At 40.6% G+C, this 19,262-nt stretch overlaps 1 protein-coding gene across 1 annotated transcript in view; it reads right to left on the minus strand.

Annotated features, from left to right (window-relative positions):
* Positions 1-19,262, minus strand: part of Ern1 (endoplasmic reticulum to nucleus signaling 1) — a 91,848-nt gene that overhangs the window by 30,248 nt on the left and 42,338 nt on the right. Inside the window, exons 3-5 of the mRNA XM_050164249.1 lie at positions 6,826-6,859; positions 5,095-5,167; positions 1,432-1,504 (exon numbers count right to left, since the gene is read on the minus strand). Coding sequence (XP_050020206.1) covers positions 1,432-1,504; positions 5,095-5,167; positions 6,826-6,859 — 180 coding nt within the window. The remainder of the gene's footprint in view (positions 1-1,431; positions 1,505-5,094; positions 5,168-6,825; positions 6,860-19,262) is intronic.

Here is a 19,262-nt window from a genome sequence, read left to right on the forward strand (position 1 = left end):
AGTACCTGTGACTAGTCAGCAGAGTTGCTGTAACCTGATGCTAAAGAGGCTAAAGTTATTTCAACCTTTGTTTCTAGCCAGTAAACTATTGCCAGGTCACAAGTTATACCTCTTGCCTTGGTCAGCTGATTATGAACATGCAGACAGCACAGCCACATAAACACTTTTGAGAAAACATTTAGTATATGTATCTAAAGTATAGATTAGGGTATGGTGTATTTGAAGGCCAACACAGTCAACTATAATGTGTGCATTTCTACTCTGTAAGCCATGCCTCTGGACATTTACGTTTTCCTACTTTAACAGATGTTTCCTACATTCACGTTCCCATGGAAGCAGAACACAGAGATGCCAGAGAAGGGCACAGGGTACCAGAATTTGTTAAGGCTATACTTAGCTGTAACAGATGTAACACACTAGATTCCACACAGGTACAACTTGTTTGTGGATTCTAACCATTCTCAACAATAAGGTCTTAAAATGAAAAAGATTTGAATATAGAGAATAAATTATATACAGATAACCATGACCATTAATACCTTCCATCTATGTGACGCACATCTGGTTACTTCAAGGACCACTGCAGTCTGTATAATCTACCTATAGCTATGAGGGATGGATTGAGTAACTATCATGCTCATAAATATACTCAGTGAACTCACTTAAGACATGGAACAAACATGGTGGAAACACAATACCCTAAGTTTACCACATATGATGAATTGCTGGAAGACAAGTAGGGAACAATGACACAATCAGAAGATGGTCATATGGGCCCAGGGCATGGCCCAGCAGAAGGAAGGTTTGTTGGTCATTTCCTATGAATCTATTCCTCATTCTGAAAGGCTCATACAAGGATGCAGGAGTGTTCCTAGCAAAACTTAAAAAACTGGCCTGCATTTGAGACTTGAAAATGTACATAGATCTCCTGAGGCATGAATAGGCAATAAGCACTTTCAGTTCCTCAAAAAGAAAGCTGCTATATAAACACAGGCTATTATTGCTACTAGAATTTCAAGATAAATACAGTTCTCCTTTGTGCTACAAATGCATCTTTATTGACATTTTGGCAGCAATGTGCTAAAGAAAAGCAAGTGAGCTGATGATTCGGAAGCTATGACCCCACAGGTATGAAGACAGCTTATCTAGTAAAGCTGCTAAGTGCTGCTTCTACCAAATATTCTGATAGCAGGAAATACTAGGAAAGCCCTATAATTAATAGGCAGGACCTGGCTTCCCTTCCTTAGCTCAGACTATTGTACTCAATTTAATTTTGTTCATTTGCAGCTAGGTATGTTGCAATCATGAAATAACAGCAGTAGGCCAACCCAGCAGCTAAAAGCTTGTTAAATGAATAACCATATTAATGATGTCAATTCTTCCTCAGAAGGTGAGAGCTCTTTTTTAAAAATAGAAAATGGGAACTCTTACCCATGTAGAGGATTCCATCTGAACTTCGGCATGGAGATGCCTGAACCAATTCTGGGATGGTAAAGGGAAGTTTCTTTAAAAAAAAAAAAGTAAAAAAATAAGTTAACCAAGTCTTGTGAAATTGCTGTAATTCTACCAAGCATGCTGTTTGTTACCCAGTTCTTCTAAAAACAGAGAAGCACACTGCAGATGGAGGCTTCTAATTGGAACCTAAGGAGGAGGTCCTGGGCTTCCACATCTACTTCCAACAGCCTCTAGGCTCCCTGGTCTCTGAACTCTGTACACCAACTCATTTATTTGACACAGGATGCACAGGTCCCTCAGGTTTCCTGTCCAGGTATTCCCTGAGGGTTCCATAAATCTTTTCTAGAAGATTACAAAAATGTGGAGAGTAGCTGGGCAGTGGTGGAGCACGCCTTTAATCCCAGCACTTGGGAGGCAGAGGCAGGCAGACCTCTGTGAGTTCGAGGCTAGCCTGGTCTACAAGAGCTAGTTCCAGGACAGGCTCCAAAGCTACAGAGAAACCCTGTCTCAAAACAACCAAAAATAAAAATAAAAAAATAAAAAAATCTGTCTTCAAAACTGACCCAAAGATATCCAAGCAGGTAGAATGACAATGACTTTTACCATGGGAGGATCATGACATTAATGCTGAAAAGAAGCAACTTAGAAGACAGTCAAGGCTCAAGGAAAGGAGAATGGACAACACAAAGGTCTGAGTTTTAGTGTTTCATTTAGTAAGTAATTCTCTACTGAAAACAGAGCCTTTGGGTTATAAAAAGGAAGTTATGGTAGGTGCCAGGAAAAGAAACTCCAAGAACTCCCAACGTTTCAACACATTTCATCATAAAACTGCCTCTTCTGGGCCCACAGCTGACCTCTGAGCGGCCCTTTTGGCCACTGCTTGTTTCAGTGAACTTTATTTTTAGAACAGGCCCTGAAACTGCAGGTACCTGCTGTTAGGTTTCTACTACACTGTCACCTTTTCTCCAAGGAATAAAAGATTTTTTAGTAGTGTTGATAAACACAGCTGGCCCAACATGGTGGCACAAGCCTTTAATTCCAGCACTCAGGAGGCAGAGGCATGTAGATCTCGAGTTCAAAGCCAGCCTGGTCTACAAAGCAAGCTCTAGGACAGACAAGGCTACACAGAGAAACTCCTTCTTGAAAAACAAAAAATAAACAGAGACATAGATACTAATTAACTATTTGGATTTTCTCATCATTCCAAAATTCAAACTAAATCTTAGAAAAAGGAAAATGACGGCAAGATGGAGTAATATCTACTAGAGTTTTGCCAGATGCTTTTGGAATCACTCTGGAATCTTGTGCTCCAAGACAGATACTATCACAGCTGAGAGTGCATCCTTGAAAAAGCACAGCTCTTTAAGTACAAACACCAATCCTGGAGCTTTGGCCTTTGTACATTCTTTGTCTTGTCCAGGTTCAGTTTCTATACCTCTAATGTGGGGACAACAGTCATAGATAGGTTAACAAGATGTTCAAATGAAGTGATTTATCCCGATCACTCCACAATACATCTAGCAAACAAAATGCTTAAAACACAGGTATGTTTTACGTGATGTGGAGAGAAACCAATGCAGAGACATGTGGAGGGTGAATTGCATGCAGCTCCACCCCTAGTCTTGCCTTTCTCTTTCTGTATCTGCCCCAGGTGCTCGAAATCTAATTTTAAAATATACGTTTGAGAGCCCACGAGAGCCACTCAAGGGTCTAGACCAGGGGTTTTCATCCTTGGCTGCACCTTAGAATCACATGAAGTCTTTCAAAACTTCCTTGTAAAGTATAACATACAACCAGAATGGCACACATAAGCATAGCTCAGTAATGTACATCAAGTCAACATATCTGCTACTAACATCCATATCATTCTAGCTTCACCTCTTGAGTGCTGGGATTAGAGACATGTGTCCCCCATACCCAGTTTTTGCAGTACTGGGGATTGAACTTGGCCCCTATAGGAGTTGTTTTTCTTTTCTAAATATGGATTTTTTTTCTGTTTTCCAAATGTTGGGTGTGTGGACTACAAATATTTTGTGGCCTCCTTTCTTCAGGAAAAAAAGAGCCCTCAATTTTATCCTAACCAATGTATCAACCTTTACCTAAATTTATGGCTGGTATATTTAAAAGTATCCTATTTAAGAAATCATTATGGGCTGATGAAATGGTATCCTCCTCTGATCTTTACTTATACCCTCACTGTGGAATGAGTGGGTGTACACACACACACACACACACACACACACACACAAATTAAGTGTAATAAAAATGTTTTAAAATTATGACATATTCTAAGACCATGAAGTTCTTCTACTACTTACTCCTAAAGCTTTATCTTGCATCTCACATTTATTAATATGTGATTTGTCTGAAACTGATTTTTATGTGGATGGATTTAATCAAGATCTCTTATTTCTACATGGATACCCCACTGATCTATTTGTATTTTCACTACTTGTGCTGGAGAGCAAACCCAGAGGCCTGTATCAGGCAAGTGTTTTACTACTGAACCACATTCCCATCCCAAGACTTACACTATTTATTAAAAAGAGGCTCAGAATGTCTTTTAAAACATTTTAAAAATATATATTTCATTTATTTTTATGTGTATAAGGATTTGCCTAAATTGTGTCTGTGTATCACATGTGTGCAGAACCCAAGGTGGACAGAAAAAGGTGTCAGATGCCCTGGAACTGGAGTAACAGATGGTTGTGAGCTGCTGTGTAGGTGCTAGGAACTGAACCTAGATCTCCTGGAAGAGACCTTATAGCTGAGTCATCTCTTTAGCCCCATATGCTCATTATTTTTTTTCAACATGCCTCAGGTTATTACAATGTGTAGAAAAAGTTGAGAATTACTGATCTAGAATCCCAAGTGGAGATGGCAGTAGACTATCACATGTTTCTGCTAAAAAGAAAGCTTGTCTCTCTGAAATGAGAGGGGTGGAGAAATCTTTTAATATTTTTATGAATTTATTCATGTATGTGTACTGTAAGGGGGACTGAATGCATGCCACAACACATATGTGGAGGCCAGAGAACAACTTATAGGAGTCAGTTCTCTCCTTCTACCATGTGAGCCCTGGGGATCCATGCTGGAAGTGCCCTTACCCAGAGTCAACTCACTGGCCCAGTAAACAGTATTTCAAAGTACATTCCTTTTGTTGTTGTTGTCTTTGAGACAAGCATTCTCTGTGCAACAGTCCTGGCTGTCCTGAAACTCAATGAGATCTGCCTGCTTCTGCCTCCCAAGTACTGGAATTAGAGACATGCGCCAACACCATCTGGCTCAATTTTGTTTTGTTTTGTTTTGAGACAGGGTTTCTCTGTGTAACAGTCCTAACTGTCCTGGAACTAACTTTGTAGATGAGGCTGACCTCGAACTCACTGAGATCCTCCTGCCTCGGCCTCCCAAAGTGTTGGGATTAAAGGCGTGTGCCACCACTGCCTAGCCTCAAAAAAAAATTTTTTTTAAAGCTCATTTAGAAAGCTCTAAACAGGCACTGATGTCCATGCCCCATACCAGATGATCTGAATCAGAATCCCCAGCAATTTGTATGAAGCTCTAGGTGGTCTCACTTGCAGGTGCACATAAGGACTTAGTTAAGAATCCAGAGTATACAAAGAAGCTAAATATTCTCACCGTAAGGCCTTCGTTGTTCTTGCCTCCAAGTGTGTACAGACTGCCATCATTGGGATCTGGGAGGAAAGCAGGCCTAGAAATTAAATAATAACCATCAATGATAAACTATAGCTCAGGACACAGAACAAAAGACCATAATGATCAAATTCATGTAAAATCATGACATGGAGGATGAGAGAGAGACAGAGACAGAGAGAGACAGAGACAGAGAGAGAGGAGAAAAATAACCTGAGAAAGAAAAGTTATATGAAGCCACAGAAGTAAACTGTCTTTTGGTCAGGGCACTGTGGATAACAATGAAATAAATGAAAAGAGCTTAGCAAGTCTGTTTTCAACTTCTATGTCTACTGTATGTGAACATCAACAATTAATATTTAGCAGCAACAGTTTCATGTATAAACAGGCCAAATCTGTAGTTTTATTTATTCTTCAAATTTCATAAATACATATGTAATGTTTTGATCGTATCCATTTTCCACACTCCCTTCTAACTATCCCTACAACTCCCCTGTTATGTATATGTACCACATATATGCCTTTTGGCTCTCCTGGAACCAGGGTTAGGGATGGTTGTGAGCTACCATGTGAGTGCTGGAAACTAAACCAAATCCTCTGTAGAAGCAACAAGTGCTCTTAACTGCTGAACTATCTCTCCAGCCCCTCTTTTTAATTTTTAAAAAACAATCTACAAAATCTAATTAGTGTTGCTCATATCCACTTGTCATTTTCAACATACTTTTATTTCTTAAAGTATAGCAATAAAAACAAACTCTGAAAGCCTAACATAAGAGAACCTGTCAGGGATACAGAGCAAGGTCTGTTAGTAACATCCCACAAGAAGACTCAAGTTGATCCTCTGCCAGGTGAATGTGCTAACGATGGAACTATAATTAGTGCCATGAAGAATTCTTTATCAAATCTCTTTTCAATCTGGGTTGTTCCATCATTTCAGGCTCTTACAGGCAACAATGTTCCCTTGAACACCACACACTCTAAGAGCAGGTTACATTCCCCTTTCCTCTCGGTGATGTGATACAGTGAACAGAGAGAGAGCCAGGGAGAAAATGGTTCAGCAGTTAAGAGCTGTCTACTCTTCTAGAGGACCCAGGCTCAATTCTCAGCACCCACATAGTGTCTCACAACTAGCTGTAACTCAAGTCCTAGGAGATCTGAGGCCCTTTTCTGGCCTCCATAGGCACCAGGCAACACACCTGATACCCAGGCATGCATGCAAGCAAAACCACCACCACACACATACACACACACACACACACACACACACACACACACACGTACACTTAAGAGAATGAATAAATAAATAAATTTTAAAAAGAGAAATTCTGACTTTGGAATTTAGTTCAAAACTCAATTTAAGTTCCATCTCAAGTTGCCAGGCATAGTGGTGCATGCTTTTAAACACAGCATTCACGAGGCAGAGGCAGACAGATCTCAGTGAGTTTGAGGACAGCTTGGTCTACACAGCAAGCTCTAGGACAATCAGAACTACATAGTGAGACCTTGTCTCAGAAAAAAATTCCACTTCAAACAACTCGTTTTAATATTACTTGCCCTCCTCACCCAAGGACCAGAGGTTTCTAACAATCACCCACCTAGAAAATTTTTATGTCTCAAAAATTCTTGCTACACTTTAAACTTGTGCATGTATTTGTGCCTAGCAACTAAATAAGGTGATAAATTAAAAGGAAATACTAAAGAGATGAGGAAACTTACTCTTCCACGTGTGTTGGGACCTGCAGGACTGGATCTGTGCAAAAGAACAAGAAGCATCATCAGCTGGGCTCTGAAATGTCAGGCCCTGGAGGCATCCCAGGACCAACTTTCAAGCTGTACCAACAACTAAGGCTAGCCTGCACTAGCTAAGTATAAGAGGGCACTTCAGGAAACACACAGAGGCACAAAGGTTAAGTGCTTACAATTCTTACTAAGACTAGGTAGAGGGGGTTGGAGAGATGGCACAGAGGTTAAAAGCATTTGTTGTTCTTGTAGAGGAGTCAAGTTGGACTCCTAGCACCCACATGGTGGTTCACAGCCATCCATAATTCCAATTCCAGGGGATTTGATGCTCTCTTCTGGCCTCTGAGGACACCAAGCATGCATGGTACATATACATACACAGGCAAAACATTCACATACAAAATAAAATAATAATAAATATTTAAATATTAATAAAAAATAAAATGTTTATTTTTTTATATGTATGAGTGGTTTGCCTTCATGTATGTCTCTGTGCCACATGCATAAAAAGTACCTGCAGAGGCCAGAAGAGGGCACTGGAGCCCTGGCAGTGGAGTTACAGATAGTTGTGGATCGCCATATATATGTTGGGTATTGAAGCCAGGTCCTCGGGGAGAGTAGTCAATGCTCTTAACTCCTGAGGCATCTCGTCAGTCCACCTATCAGAAGAACTTTTAAAATCTGAAATTAATAGTCTGTTGTCAGATACCTAGATATTTCCAATAGGAAATGCCATATTTTGGATTCATAACTGATGCTAACTGGATAGTAAACCAGCCCATAGCAGCTTGTGGCAATCCTCTAGACTTCAAGTGTTGATTCCCTTTGATCCACTAACTGTATCTCCGTAAAATCTAGCTTAAAACAGTATAAAATACAGGAAGAGCTATTTATACAAAGATGTTCACAGTAGCATTATAAATGAAGAAACTATTCTTTGATAAGGTTAAATTATCTGTTTTGCAGAAAATTAAGGCCTCTTAAAAAGTCCTAATAAAAAACTTTGTTGTTAATTTTGTTTTGAGACAGGGTTTGACTGTGCAGCTCTGGCTGGCCTTGAACACACAGAGATGCTGCTCAATGAGGCAGTACTGCCAGCAAATCCCCACAGCTACAATCAAGTTGTACACTCCAGGGCAAAAAGGAGGGAAATGGTCAAACAAGATTTTGTATGCAGAGTTCTAGATTCTAGAGGCACACGATGACAGACAGCTGTCTGATCTTTTTGTCACCTGGGATTCTCCTGTGAAGTAAAGTCTTTCGAGCCTTATCATTTGTTGACTCTGCTTTAAGAGCAGCCGATGCTCACAACAGAGACATACACCAGATGTGGTCTGCAGGCAGGCAAACAAACAATTCACTAAACCAAAGACACCGCAGGAAACAGGGTGAACTTTCAGCCCATAAGCACGTGTTTATCTTTCCCATTAATCACCTCTCAGTACACTCTCACAAACAGACTGATGCAAGAGACAGGAAATAAAGGCACACAACACTCACTGAACTGAAACAAACCAGACAAGGTGCAATTAGGGTCCAGAAACTCCAACTCAGCCCCAAAGCTATGCAGCCAGCAAAAGCAAGAATGTCATATTCCAAAGAGAACACAGCAGTATAAGAATCATTTGTCTTTTTTGCTTACTTCAGTCATTTAATGGTGTCATATATAAAACAGGAGACACTGCTAAAAAAATCTAGCAATTATAAAAATAAGACATGGATGTTAAAGCATTTGAATTCCTGTTCACAGCCTGATCTTTGCTCTATAGTTCACTCAGGCTCATGGACTCATCTCCAGAGGAAGATTTCTCTAGCTTATTGTGGCTTATCTACTGGCCCTCTGACTTTTTGAGGCCTCAAGTCTGAAGGTACACTCTGCATCATAAGATTCAGGGGGTCAAGGGCTAGGGAGATGGGTCAGCAGGTAAGAACGCTGGCTGCTCTTCGAGAGGACCCGGGTTCGATTCTTAGCACCCACATAGCAACTCAAAACTGTTTGTAACTCCAGTTCCAGGGGATCTGATACCTTCACACCAATGCACATAAAAAAGTTAAATAAAATAAAATAAGACACAGGATGTCAGTGGGAAACAAAGTACCTGGGCCAACAATATCAGTATTAAAGAACCATCCTTACTTTCTAGTCTTAGGAAGAGATAAACTCTAGGGCTGTGGCCATATGGTTGCCTTACCACTCCTCATCCACTCTATTGTGTGACGTTTTACTCTCTTGTTTTTTTGGGAGGCCTGCCATCCAGCTCCCAAATAAATCACACACAGAGGCTTATTCTTAGTTATGAATGCCCAGCCTTACCTTAGCTTATTTCTTGTCTGCTTTTCTTAGCTTAAATTATCCCAACTACCTTTTGCCTCTGGGGTTTTTTTATCTCTCTCTATTTCTGTATACCTTCCTTTCCTTCTTACTCTGTGACTGGCTGGATGGCTGGCCTCTAATGTCCTTCTCTCCTTGTTCTCTTGCTCCTCTTTCTCTTTTTAATATTCTGTCTACTAGACCCACCTATCCTTGCTTTTGCCTCGCTATTGGCAGTTCACCTCTTTATTGGGAACTTCAGGTGTTTTAAACAGGCAAAGAATCACGGCTTTACAGTTAATCAAAGGCAGCATAAATCAAAGTAACACACCTGAAAATAATATTCCCTAACACCACTCAGTATTGAACAGGGTACCTGGACAAGCTTCTGCTAAGGTACAGGCCAGGTTAACAACTCAGAATGAGGTTTAACAATGGCCTTTTCCACAATACTTTTCTTCTTGAAGAATCATTGGTGGCCTGGCATGGCAGTACACTTGTGTTATTCTAACACTTGGGAGCCTAAGGCTGGAGGATTCCAAGTTCAAGGTCAGCCTGGGCTAGTGAGACTTTGGTATGGGAAAAATCCAAGATTTGCTTGAAAATAGTACAGAGGGGCTGGAGAGATGGCAATTAAGGACACTGCTCTTCCAGAGGTTCTGAGTTCAATTCCCAGCACCCATGGTATTTCACAACCACCTGTACTAAGATCTGGTGCCAACTTCTGGCCTGCAGGGATGCATTGAAGGCAGAACATTGTATACATAATAAATAAATAAATACATCTTAAAAAAAGAAAATACAAAATTTAAAAAAAAAGAAAATAGTACAGAAAAGAGTTGAGCAAAGGGCAAATTAAGCAAAAAGTGGCAGACTGCTGACAACTTGCTAGAAATGGAATCAGGAACATGGAGTCTTTTCACTATTTTCTGTACATATTTTTGGAATTTTCTACACCAATAACGATTAAAGATAAACAACAAAATAAAATTAAACATCACTTGAAAATGTGTGATGAAAGATCAACAGGGAAAACATTTTTTGACTTACTAATGAGAGCTGTATCAGGCAAGACTCTAGCTCACAAGTTTTCAGGCAATGAAAAGAAACCCTGAGCAATCCACAGGGCTCTAAGCAAATACTTCTGCAAAATAGGCCAGCCTATCCATATGGAGCCAGATAAGGGTAAATGTCAACCTCACTGAGCTGTTTTACTTACAGAAAGGAGAAGGGGGGGGGTATAAAATGGGTGTAATTCAAGGTAAAAGTGAAGTTAGCAGGTAAAGCCATGGGGAAATACCACTGAAAACAATGTTTGGTCTCTCCCAGGAGCACCTTGGGAAGAAACCAAACTGCTAACTGTTGCCCTTCCAGGAACAGCCGCTGGACTCAATTCCACCAGCTGGTGTCCAGCATCCCAGGCCAGATCAGGTGACATTTACTACTACCATACTGTGCTAATCTGATCTTTGTTAACCAGAGACAAAACTGGCAAAGCAGATGACCACACTTTCCTTTGTCCAAGCTTGTCAGGGTGGAAGTGCTCCTATCTCCAACAAGAGTGCTGCCTTGCTCCATCTGGAAGGGCATTTCCAGGTTCCTGCTCAAGCCTCTCCTCTCTCAATATAACCAGCCCTAATCACAAGGCAGGGGAGAGTCTAGGTCCCTACCTGGAGCTATTCTCTCAGAATTAACTGGACATTTCCTCTATGTGCTACAAGCACCTCAGCCTCCACTGTCCAAATTACTCCCTCCATCTTTCACCCAAGACTAGCATCTTGAGTATCCTATATGACTTTTTTGTTTGTTTTGAAAATAGATTTTTTTCATACAATATATTGATTACGGTTCCCCCCCCCAGATTCTCTCTACCTTCCCACCCATCTAAATCCATGCCTTCTTTCTCTTTTTAACAAACATTAAAAAAAAAAAAGAACAGAACAAAGCAAACAGAGAAAAAGCACAAAAAGCACATACACGAAGAGAAACACACACACAAATGAAAGTTCCAGGATTGAGTACCCTCTATTGTTAACAAAGTCCAAGTTTTTTTTTGTTTGTTTGTTTGTTTTGTTTTGTTTTGGTTTGGTTTTTCGAGACAGGGTTTCTCTGTGGCTTTGGAGCCTGTCCTGGAACTAGCTCTTGTAGACCAGGCTGGTCTCCAACTCACAGAGATCCGCCTGCCTCTGCCTCCCGAGTGCTGGGATTAAAGGCGTGCACCACCACCGCCCGGCTCAAGCCCAACTTCTTAAACCCACATGGGACTGCATAATTGAATATGGGGGTTAGGAAGAATTTGGTGAGAGTAGAAGTTTTTTGAATGCCAAGGTATTTCTGGCAGCCCTCATCCATGCCATATTGTGCAACCTCACTGCAGTCTTGGCTCTGAATACAAAGCATCCTTTGCACCTTGAATGCCATCATGACATACTATGTCATTACCACTACCTAAAACATTGTGACTCAAAGTAAAGATGCCTAGGCTTATGTTATGAACGACATTATTTTTATTGTACATACAAAGTTTTCTGCTCTTATAGGAAGACAATAATTTAAAGTCAATTATGGTGGTGCATACCTACAATTTCCAAACTTGGTAGGTGTACAGTGCAGAGAATTAGGATGTCAAAGGTCATCCCCAGCTGCACAGTAAGTTCTAAGGCAGCCTGGGTTAACTTGAGACTGTCTCAAACGAACAAACAAATCAACAAAAACCAAAACAAAACCCCACTAACAACAACAAAAAGAAACATAATTGTTCAATTATTAATTACAGCAACAAAAACTTTTAACAAAACTTTTAATATTTTCCTACTCTTACTCCTCAGCATGTATCAAATTACTATTATCTTTAGATTGTATTGTGTTAAAATGTTTGACTTTAAAAACTGATGTTTGAATTAGGTTTGGTGGCCCATACCTTTAATCTTAGCACTCAGGAGAGGCAGGCAGCTAGCTTTCTTGGGTTTGAGGCCAATGTGGTCTACACAGCAAGTTCCAGGCCAGTCAGGGCTACATAGTCTGATCTTATCTCAAAGTAAATAAATATATATACATATATATATTTAAAAGCCCCGCTGTTTGAGTCACTGACATCAGTTTTATTTTTAAAAAGATCATTAACTTTGCCCTGTAATTAGGAGAAAATTTCCAACAATTTCTGAAATGGTCCTAAATATACTTCTGTCATTTTGTACTATAGATTTGTGTGAAATAGGTTTTCAATGATGATAGTTACCAAAGCAAAATATTGATCAACTCTAAAAAACTGAAGTTGAAGATGCTCTATATCCTCCAGTGTCAAATGTTCAGCCAGGATTTAAGCCTTTTTTTTTTTCCTTTTCTAGAAAGGTATTTTCAGTTTTCAATTTTTTGTATTTTCATTGCATATCTTCATTGTATGTGGTACTGTACAACATAAGGACATAATGTTGAGAACACTGTAATCAGTTGGCTGTGGTGCTGCACCCAGCACTCAAGGGCAGAGGCAGAGGCAGGTGGATCTCTGAGTTTGAGGCCAGCCTGATCTACAAAATGAATTCCAGGACAGTCAGGATTAAACAGAGAAATCATGTCTCAAAAAAAAAAAAAAACCTGCAATCATTTGGGGAAACATTATGCACATATATGACCTGCTGGGTCCCATGTCATTAGGATATTTATTTATATACTTCCTGGTTGGCCTCTGTCCCCACTTATCCCTGGTATGTCAAATCTCCACTCCTTGCCTCCAGTACCACAGGTAAAATGCAGGAGACTGTAGGAGATCCCTGAGACTTCTTACCTTTCACCCATGACTGAGTTTGTCAGCTCCATCCTTTATATGCTGATATTGCACACTCCTGTTTGGAGCCCTAGGCAGCATCCTACCTATCTCGAAGGATCTCCAGTCAGTCTAAAGTCTCTGACTCCTCCCTTCTGCATATGACCTCCTTTCTTTCCTAAATGCAGTAAAGTACATAGTTTGAATAATCTTGAAAGCCATATAACCTATGTCACCACCTTCACATATAGACTATTTCTGTTATCCCAAACAATTTCTTACACTCTTCCAGAATTAATATTCCCAAATCATCCCCACTCCCCCAGACAACCACTGATAAATTCCTTTAAGTTTGACAAATGGAGATTATCTGTGAAGGGATTCTTTTTCATTGTACAATGTTTTTGAAATTCATCCCTGTTTTGTATCATCAACTAAAATTAATGAGTAGCATCTGCCTTAAGGATGTGCCTCTATTTGTTTCCCTACCTATCTGCTGGACATTTGGGATGCTTCCTGGCTTTGGTTATTGTGAATAAAACTACTAACACTAGAATCTGGATCTCTATTTGAACTATTTTTTTCTTTCCGCTGGAAAGCTGTTTAAGGGGTGGAATGGCTGAGTCATATTATTTACATATGACAAGAAACTTCCAAACAACTTTTCCAAAGTAGATGCATTTTACAACTGCAGACATCCAATAGTATGGTTTTAAAGGCTGATTTCTAGGCCCAAGCCCTAGAAAATAAATGTCTGGAGAGGCAGGAATTTGCTCTAGTAACATATGCTAGGTGATTTGATGCTGAGCCATACAGGAAAGCATTGCTTCAGTTCTTTATCCCCTTCTCACCTACACTTTCCCAGCCCTTCCCCCTGTCAAGATCACACTGCCACAGAAACATCTCAGTGAGCAAACTTAACAGGTGCTCTCAAATCCTTCTTGGTAGGTCCCCACCTGGCACTGACAATGTCCCCATTTCCAGCCTCGCAGGCCCTAGCACCTCCTCCCCACTCTATAACCTTAAAGGGACTGGTGCCCTGGCACTACCCAGTCACATAATCTGCAAACATTCTTGTCCTTAGTATTGCTTTCTCTTACTATTTCCATTCAATTAGATCACAAGTTTTATAAATGTTTATTTACTAAATATTGTTTTGGAACTTAGCTCCTCCTCCTTTTCATTTTACCACTTTAAAACTGAGAGAATTGCCAGGCAGTGGTGGCGCACACCTTTACTACCAGCATGGGGAGGCAGAGGCAGGCAAATTTCTGAGTCCGAGGCCAGCCTGGTCTACAGACTTGAGTTCCAGGAAAGACAGGGCTACACAGAGAAACCTTGTCTTAGAGAGAGAGAGAGAGAGAGAGAGAGAGAGAGAGAGAGAGAGAGAGAGAGAGAGAGAGAGAGAGACAGACAGACAGACAGACAGACACACTATGAATCATCATTTCCCACTGGTCTACATTCCAGCTTCTCATCTCTGCCTCTAAGACCCACATTCCACTTGCTACCTAAGAGGGCTTGAGAAAGGCAATCCATGTCTCTTCTTACCTAAAATCCTCCCATGGCTCTTCTCCACATGCTAAATGCCTCCTGCTGCCGTGGCTTAAGTTAGTTCCCCATCATTCAGGTTTATAGCAGTCTTCATGTCAGCAATTTCCCTAAAGAAATTTCTAGGAGTTCCACTTTTTGAGCAGATAAGCTCTGAGCAACTTAGTATTTAGGGTCTAGTAGCTAAGAAGCCATGGGGTTAAAAAAATACACAAAAGCTGAAAAGTGTTTCATTCCTCATCACAATTACTTACTAATAGAATATGTGTACCTATCAAGTACTATAGAATTCTCAAACCTTATAATGAACTGGAGGTGACCACCCTCGTTACCATTTAACACAGACTTTCACATGGTAAATTTTGTTATAGCAACTACCACAAATTCGGCTTCACAACAAATATAATACCATCGAAATGAATGTAGTATATTCTGAGATTAAGACTATCAACTCCTTCATGCATGATGTTTGACACTTGTCAACCACGGGCCTACTTCTCCGTGATTTCTTGCACTGGTAACTCTTCCCAGACTCGTCCTGGACTTTGATGCTGGTGTCTGTGCTTGCCCTTATTTGCTCACCTCCACTATCTAAATTCGTTTGCCCTTCAGCCTCCATTCAAACAGCTCTTTCTCCAGGAAATAAACACACTTGGTCCATGCGATATTTCTCCTGTGTTTCTCATGGAACAAGTACTTTGTTTCATACAGCTTCCTTGGTATCAACTACTTAAGGATGGTACTGAATTCCAAGTACTTTAGGCCAGGGTCTACCTATTTGCTTGCTGTGAAATATACACAGTAAATAGAAAAAGTTCACATATATTTAGTGACTAACCAGAGAGCAAACCTCTGAGTGACTGCTGCATGGGCCTTTGCCCTCTTAATGCACAGTGAGCAGTATAGTCTGCAGAACGAACGGCTATCAGTAATTTAGGACAGTCAACACTGCAGGTAGAAATGCAGCCAAATTTTCCTAATAAAAAAGACAATCCCACACAAACACCTACATAGTACAAGTTAAAAGCAGCTGTCCAGGCACAGTACTGTTTATTCAACCATGTTAAAAATTACTTAAATTTATGGATAAGATGATGTGGCTTTTGCTTTGAAATAGAAGTAGAAAAGGACAGATTATCATGTGTTGATCATTATTGTAGCTGGCACTGGCTACATAAGGCTTTCTTGCTGTTGTTCTCTTTATTTCTGTATATGTATATAACTTCTAAAATGAAGAGTCTAAAAACAAAACAAAATGGAAAAAAAGCCTAAATAAGAAGCTACTTCAGAAAACTCTTTCCAACAAGCTGGAAACAAAGGCCTTCTATTCCCACTCTCACCCGTAAGACACCTCTGGAGGTCTGATCCTCTAGTTCACCAGGGCAACTGCATGCCAGAAACACCCCCACCCCAGACTTCCCTAGCACCGGCTGGTCAGACTGGTATGTTGTAGGAGAGGATGGGGCAGAGGGGCACACAAGTTCACTAAATAGAGAAGGGCTTTGATGAAGCCAACCAATGTAATTAACTGTTTCAAACTCTAACTGAGGATGGACAACTTTCTCTGGAGGTGAATCTAGGCAGACTTCTTCCATGTAGGAAGAACCCTTTGATTACAGAACCTTTAAGAACACATTGCTCACCTAACTACTGCTCAAAGAGCCTTGAGAGATCATTCTCTTCCCTACCCAAGATGAGCACCAGTATTTCTGGAACACTCCACTCCTCCAGGGTATCTAGATACACATAGGGAAAGCACAGATTGTATTGTCCTCCTACACCTTTTAACCTCTATGAGGCCCCACACAGAACCACTGGAACCAGCTTCCTCTTTTGAGTAGAGACTTCTCCAGGACAATCTAGATGCTACAAAATTTGGTCAGATACTTCCAAGTGCATCTCTCTAAGTGATCTGAAATGTTCTTGACTGGTCCTTTCAAAAGGCATTTAAGAAGAACAGTGACCAAATATGAAGTTCCAAATGTGTGTATACCCACCAAGAACACTTTTCCCTCCCTTCCTCCTTTCTTTTGTCCCTCTTTCTTTTTCTCTCTCTGAGAAGAACAGAAATCCAACTATTAGTAATTATCTGTTGAGATTTATCACATGCATCTCAAAAACAAATATTGGGAATCTACTATCAGCTTAGTTCTGCTAACTGCTTTAGGGGAAGGACAGACACATACAGTGAGTATCTATGTTATGGTATATACAAAAATTTCTAGAACATGTATTACCACATGTCATAGGATCTCCTAGGTATGGGCTGAAATATTCAACACACACGCACACACCATACCTTCATAGAGGAAGCAAGCTCAGAGAATGGAGGTGACAAGTAAACATGAGTAAGAAACCACTACTTACACAGGCCTGGTCAGGGTGGTGTGAAATAACACAAGGTGGACTGCTAGCAAGGCCACCATAAACATAGGACAGAAAACTTCAAAACGGGGTAATGTAAGCACCAGAACCAAAATGGGAAGTTGAGATGAAGAGAAGTGTGATGCAGTCCTATGACAATGAGATGCATGGGCAGGCAGGCATCAGAGAACAAATGAAGGAGAAAGGAGAAGGAATCACAAAAGTAGGGATAAGGATACAACAGCTCAATTAAGACAGGCCCAGGCTATTGTGAGATGGATGAGAGACCAGCAAAATAGAGTCCTGACCAAATAAGGTATGAGAAAGAAATGAATGAAAGGTGACATGGAGATCTTAATCCTACAGACGAGACAGCAATGATACAAGGTGTGCTCTGAATGCAATAAACAACAGCCATTTCCTCAGGAATGAACTTAATGTTCTAATACTGTTTCCTGATATAAAATGTTAGAAGAAATAAAGTCATTCATGATTCCAAGTCAAAACTAAATGTCTGACATTTAAGCAACCTAGTTAGGGAAATATTTCTCCCCAGAGGAAAGCTGTATGGTTACTCTAAGCCTTATGCTCCTTAAAGTTGTCAGGTTACATTGTAAAATACAAAGTCTTAGATGCCCCACAAAGTTTAGCTTTCATGGGGAAAGAATTTTAAAATAAACTTCTAGTCAAAAGGTCCTTGTGTTCTAACTCTTACTACTACAGCTGGGAAAGGACAGGACAAGCTGTCTTCATGGGAAACTAGTGCACATCGCAGTGTCATGTTGGACAGGGATGACAATCATGAGGAAATATCCAAGCAATCAAGAAAATGGCCCAATCCTGTAGCGGTCAAATTTTGTACTCTTATTCAGCTTCTCCTCAGCAGAAGTAATTCAGGATAGGTGTCACCACCAATCATGATGGAACTGAAAGATCACATACCTAAATGCCTTTTGGGATGCCACAGCTTAACAGATGCAATGGGGGTGGGAGAGAGACGACCTCAAACCACAGACACCCAAAGACAACTAAGGACAAGTTAAACAGTGACAGCCAAAAAGAAGCATTTTATCCATATGCTTTCACAGTTGTTAACTATGTTTTCACAGATATCAACCAAATGGCTAAGAATATGCATTAGAGCCCAGATCTCTGTTATTATGGGTAGGGACTTACTGGCAAGTGGTATGTCCAATTATGAGACACTGCATTTTGAAGTGTGTCCCACCAGGGAGGAAAGTCAGTTGCATACAAAATGAAAACAGTTGTACATGAGTTGGCATTTATTGACGCTGAAGGGTGAGTGTTGAGATTTTGTTTGTGATCTAACAAATAAGGCTTGCCTGAGGATCAGAGTGTGGAGCTAGCCACTAGTTAACCATAGAGGCCAGGCAACGGTGGAACACACCTTTAATCCCAGCACTTGGGAGACAGAGGCAGGAGGATCTCTGTGAATTCAAGGCCACCCTGGGCTACACAGTCTAAAAGAGAAACAGAGCCAGTTGGTGGTGGGTCGCACCTTTAATCCCAGTACTTGGGAGTCATATGCCTTTAATCCTAGCACTAGGGAAGTGAAGACAAGAAGGGATATGACTGGGCAGAGAGAGGATTATGAAGTGGGAGGAGACAGGAGCTCACCACATTCATCTGAAGAATTCAGTCTCAGGACAGGATACCCTATTTAGTCTGGCTGCTCTGCTTCTCTGATCTTTCAGTTTTCATCCACTCCCAATATCTGACTGCAGGTTTTTATTATTAATACTGATTAGAAATCACACTACAGGTGAGCACATGGGTTATACTGCAAAGTATCTTTGTGTTGGGAATGTTTAAAAACATTTCACATGGGGTTAGGGATTTAGCACAGTGGCCGGATACTTATCTAACATGCACAAGGTCCAGGATTTTGTACCCAGTATGTCTCTCTTCTCCCCAAATCCTTCATATTAAAAAGCAAAATCCAGGGAGATGATTGAATAAAGCACTTGCCATGTAATTGTGAGGACTAGACTTTAGATCATTAGTACCCATATAAAAATTCCCCTTCTGGGCACAGGAGACCACTTCCTACGTATAACCCCAGCAGCACAGACAGTAAGGGCCTCATTGAATAAATGGGACCTACTGAGACTGAGAAGCTTCTGTAAAGCAAAGGACACTGTTGCTAAGACAGAAAGGCAACCCACTGACTGGGAGAAGATCTTCACCAACCCCGCAACTGACAAAGGTCTGATCTCCAAAATATATAAAGAACTCAAGAAACTAGACTGTAAAAGGCTAATCAACCCAATTATAAAATGGGGCACTGAGCTGAACAGAGATCTCTCAACAGAAGAAGTTCAAATGGCCAAAAGACACCTAAGGTCATGCTCAACTTCCTTAGCGATCAGGGAAATGCAAATCAAGACAACTTTAAGATACCAT

Source organism: Alexandromys fortis, unplaced genomic scaffold, assembly GCF_014885135.2.
Source record: "Alexandromys fortis isolate MF-2015 unplaced genomic scaffold, M_Fortis_MF-2015_v1.1 scaffold_156, whole genome shotgun sequence".
Taxonomy (NCBI): Eukaryota; Metazoa; Chordata; class Mammalia; order Rodentia; family Cricetidae; genus Alexandromys; species Alexandromys fortis.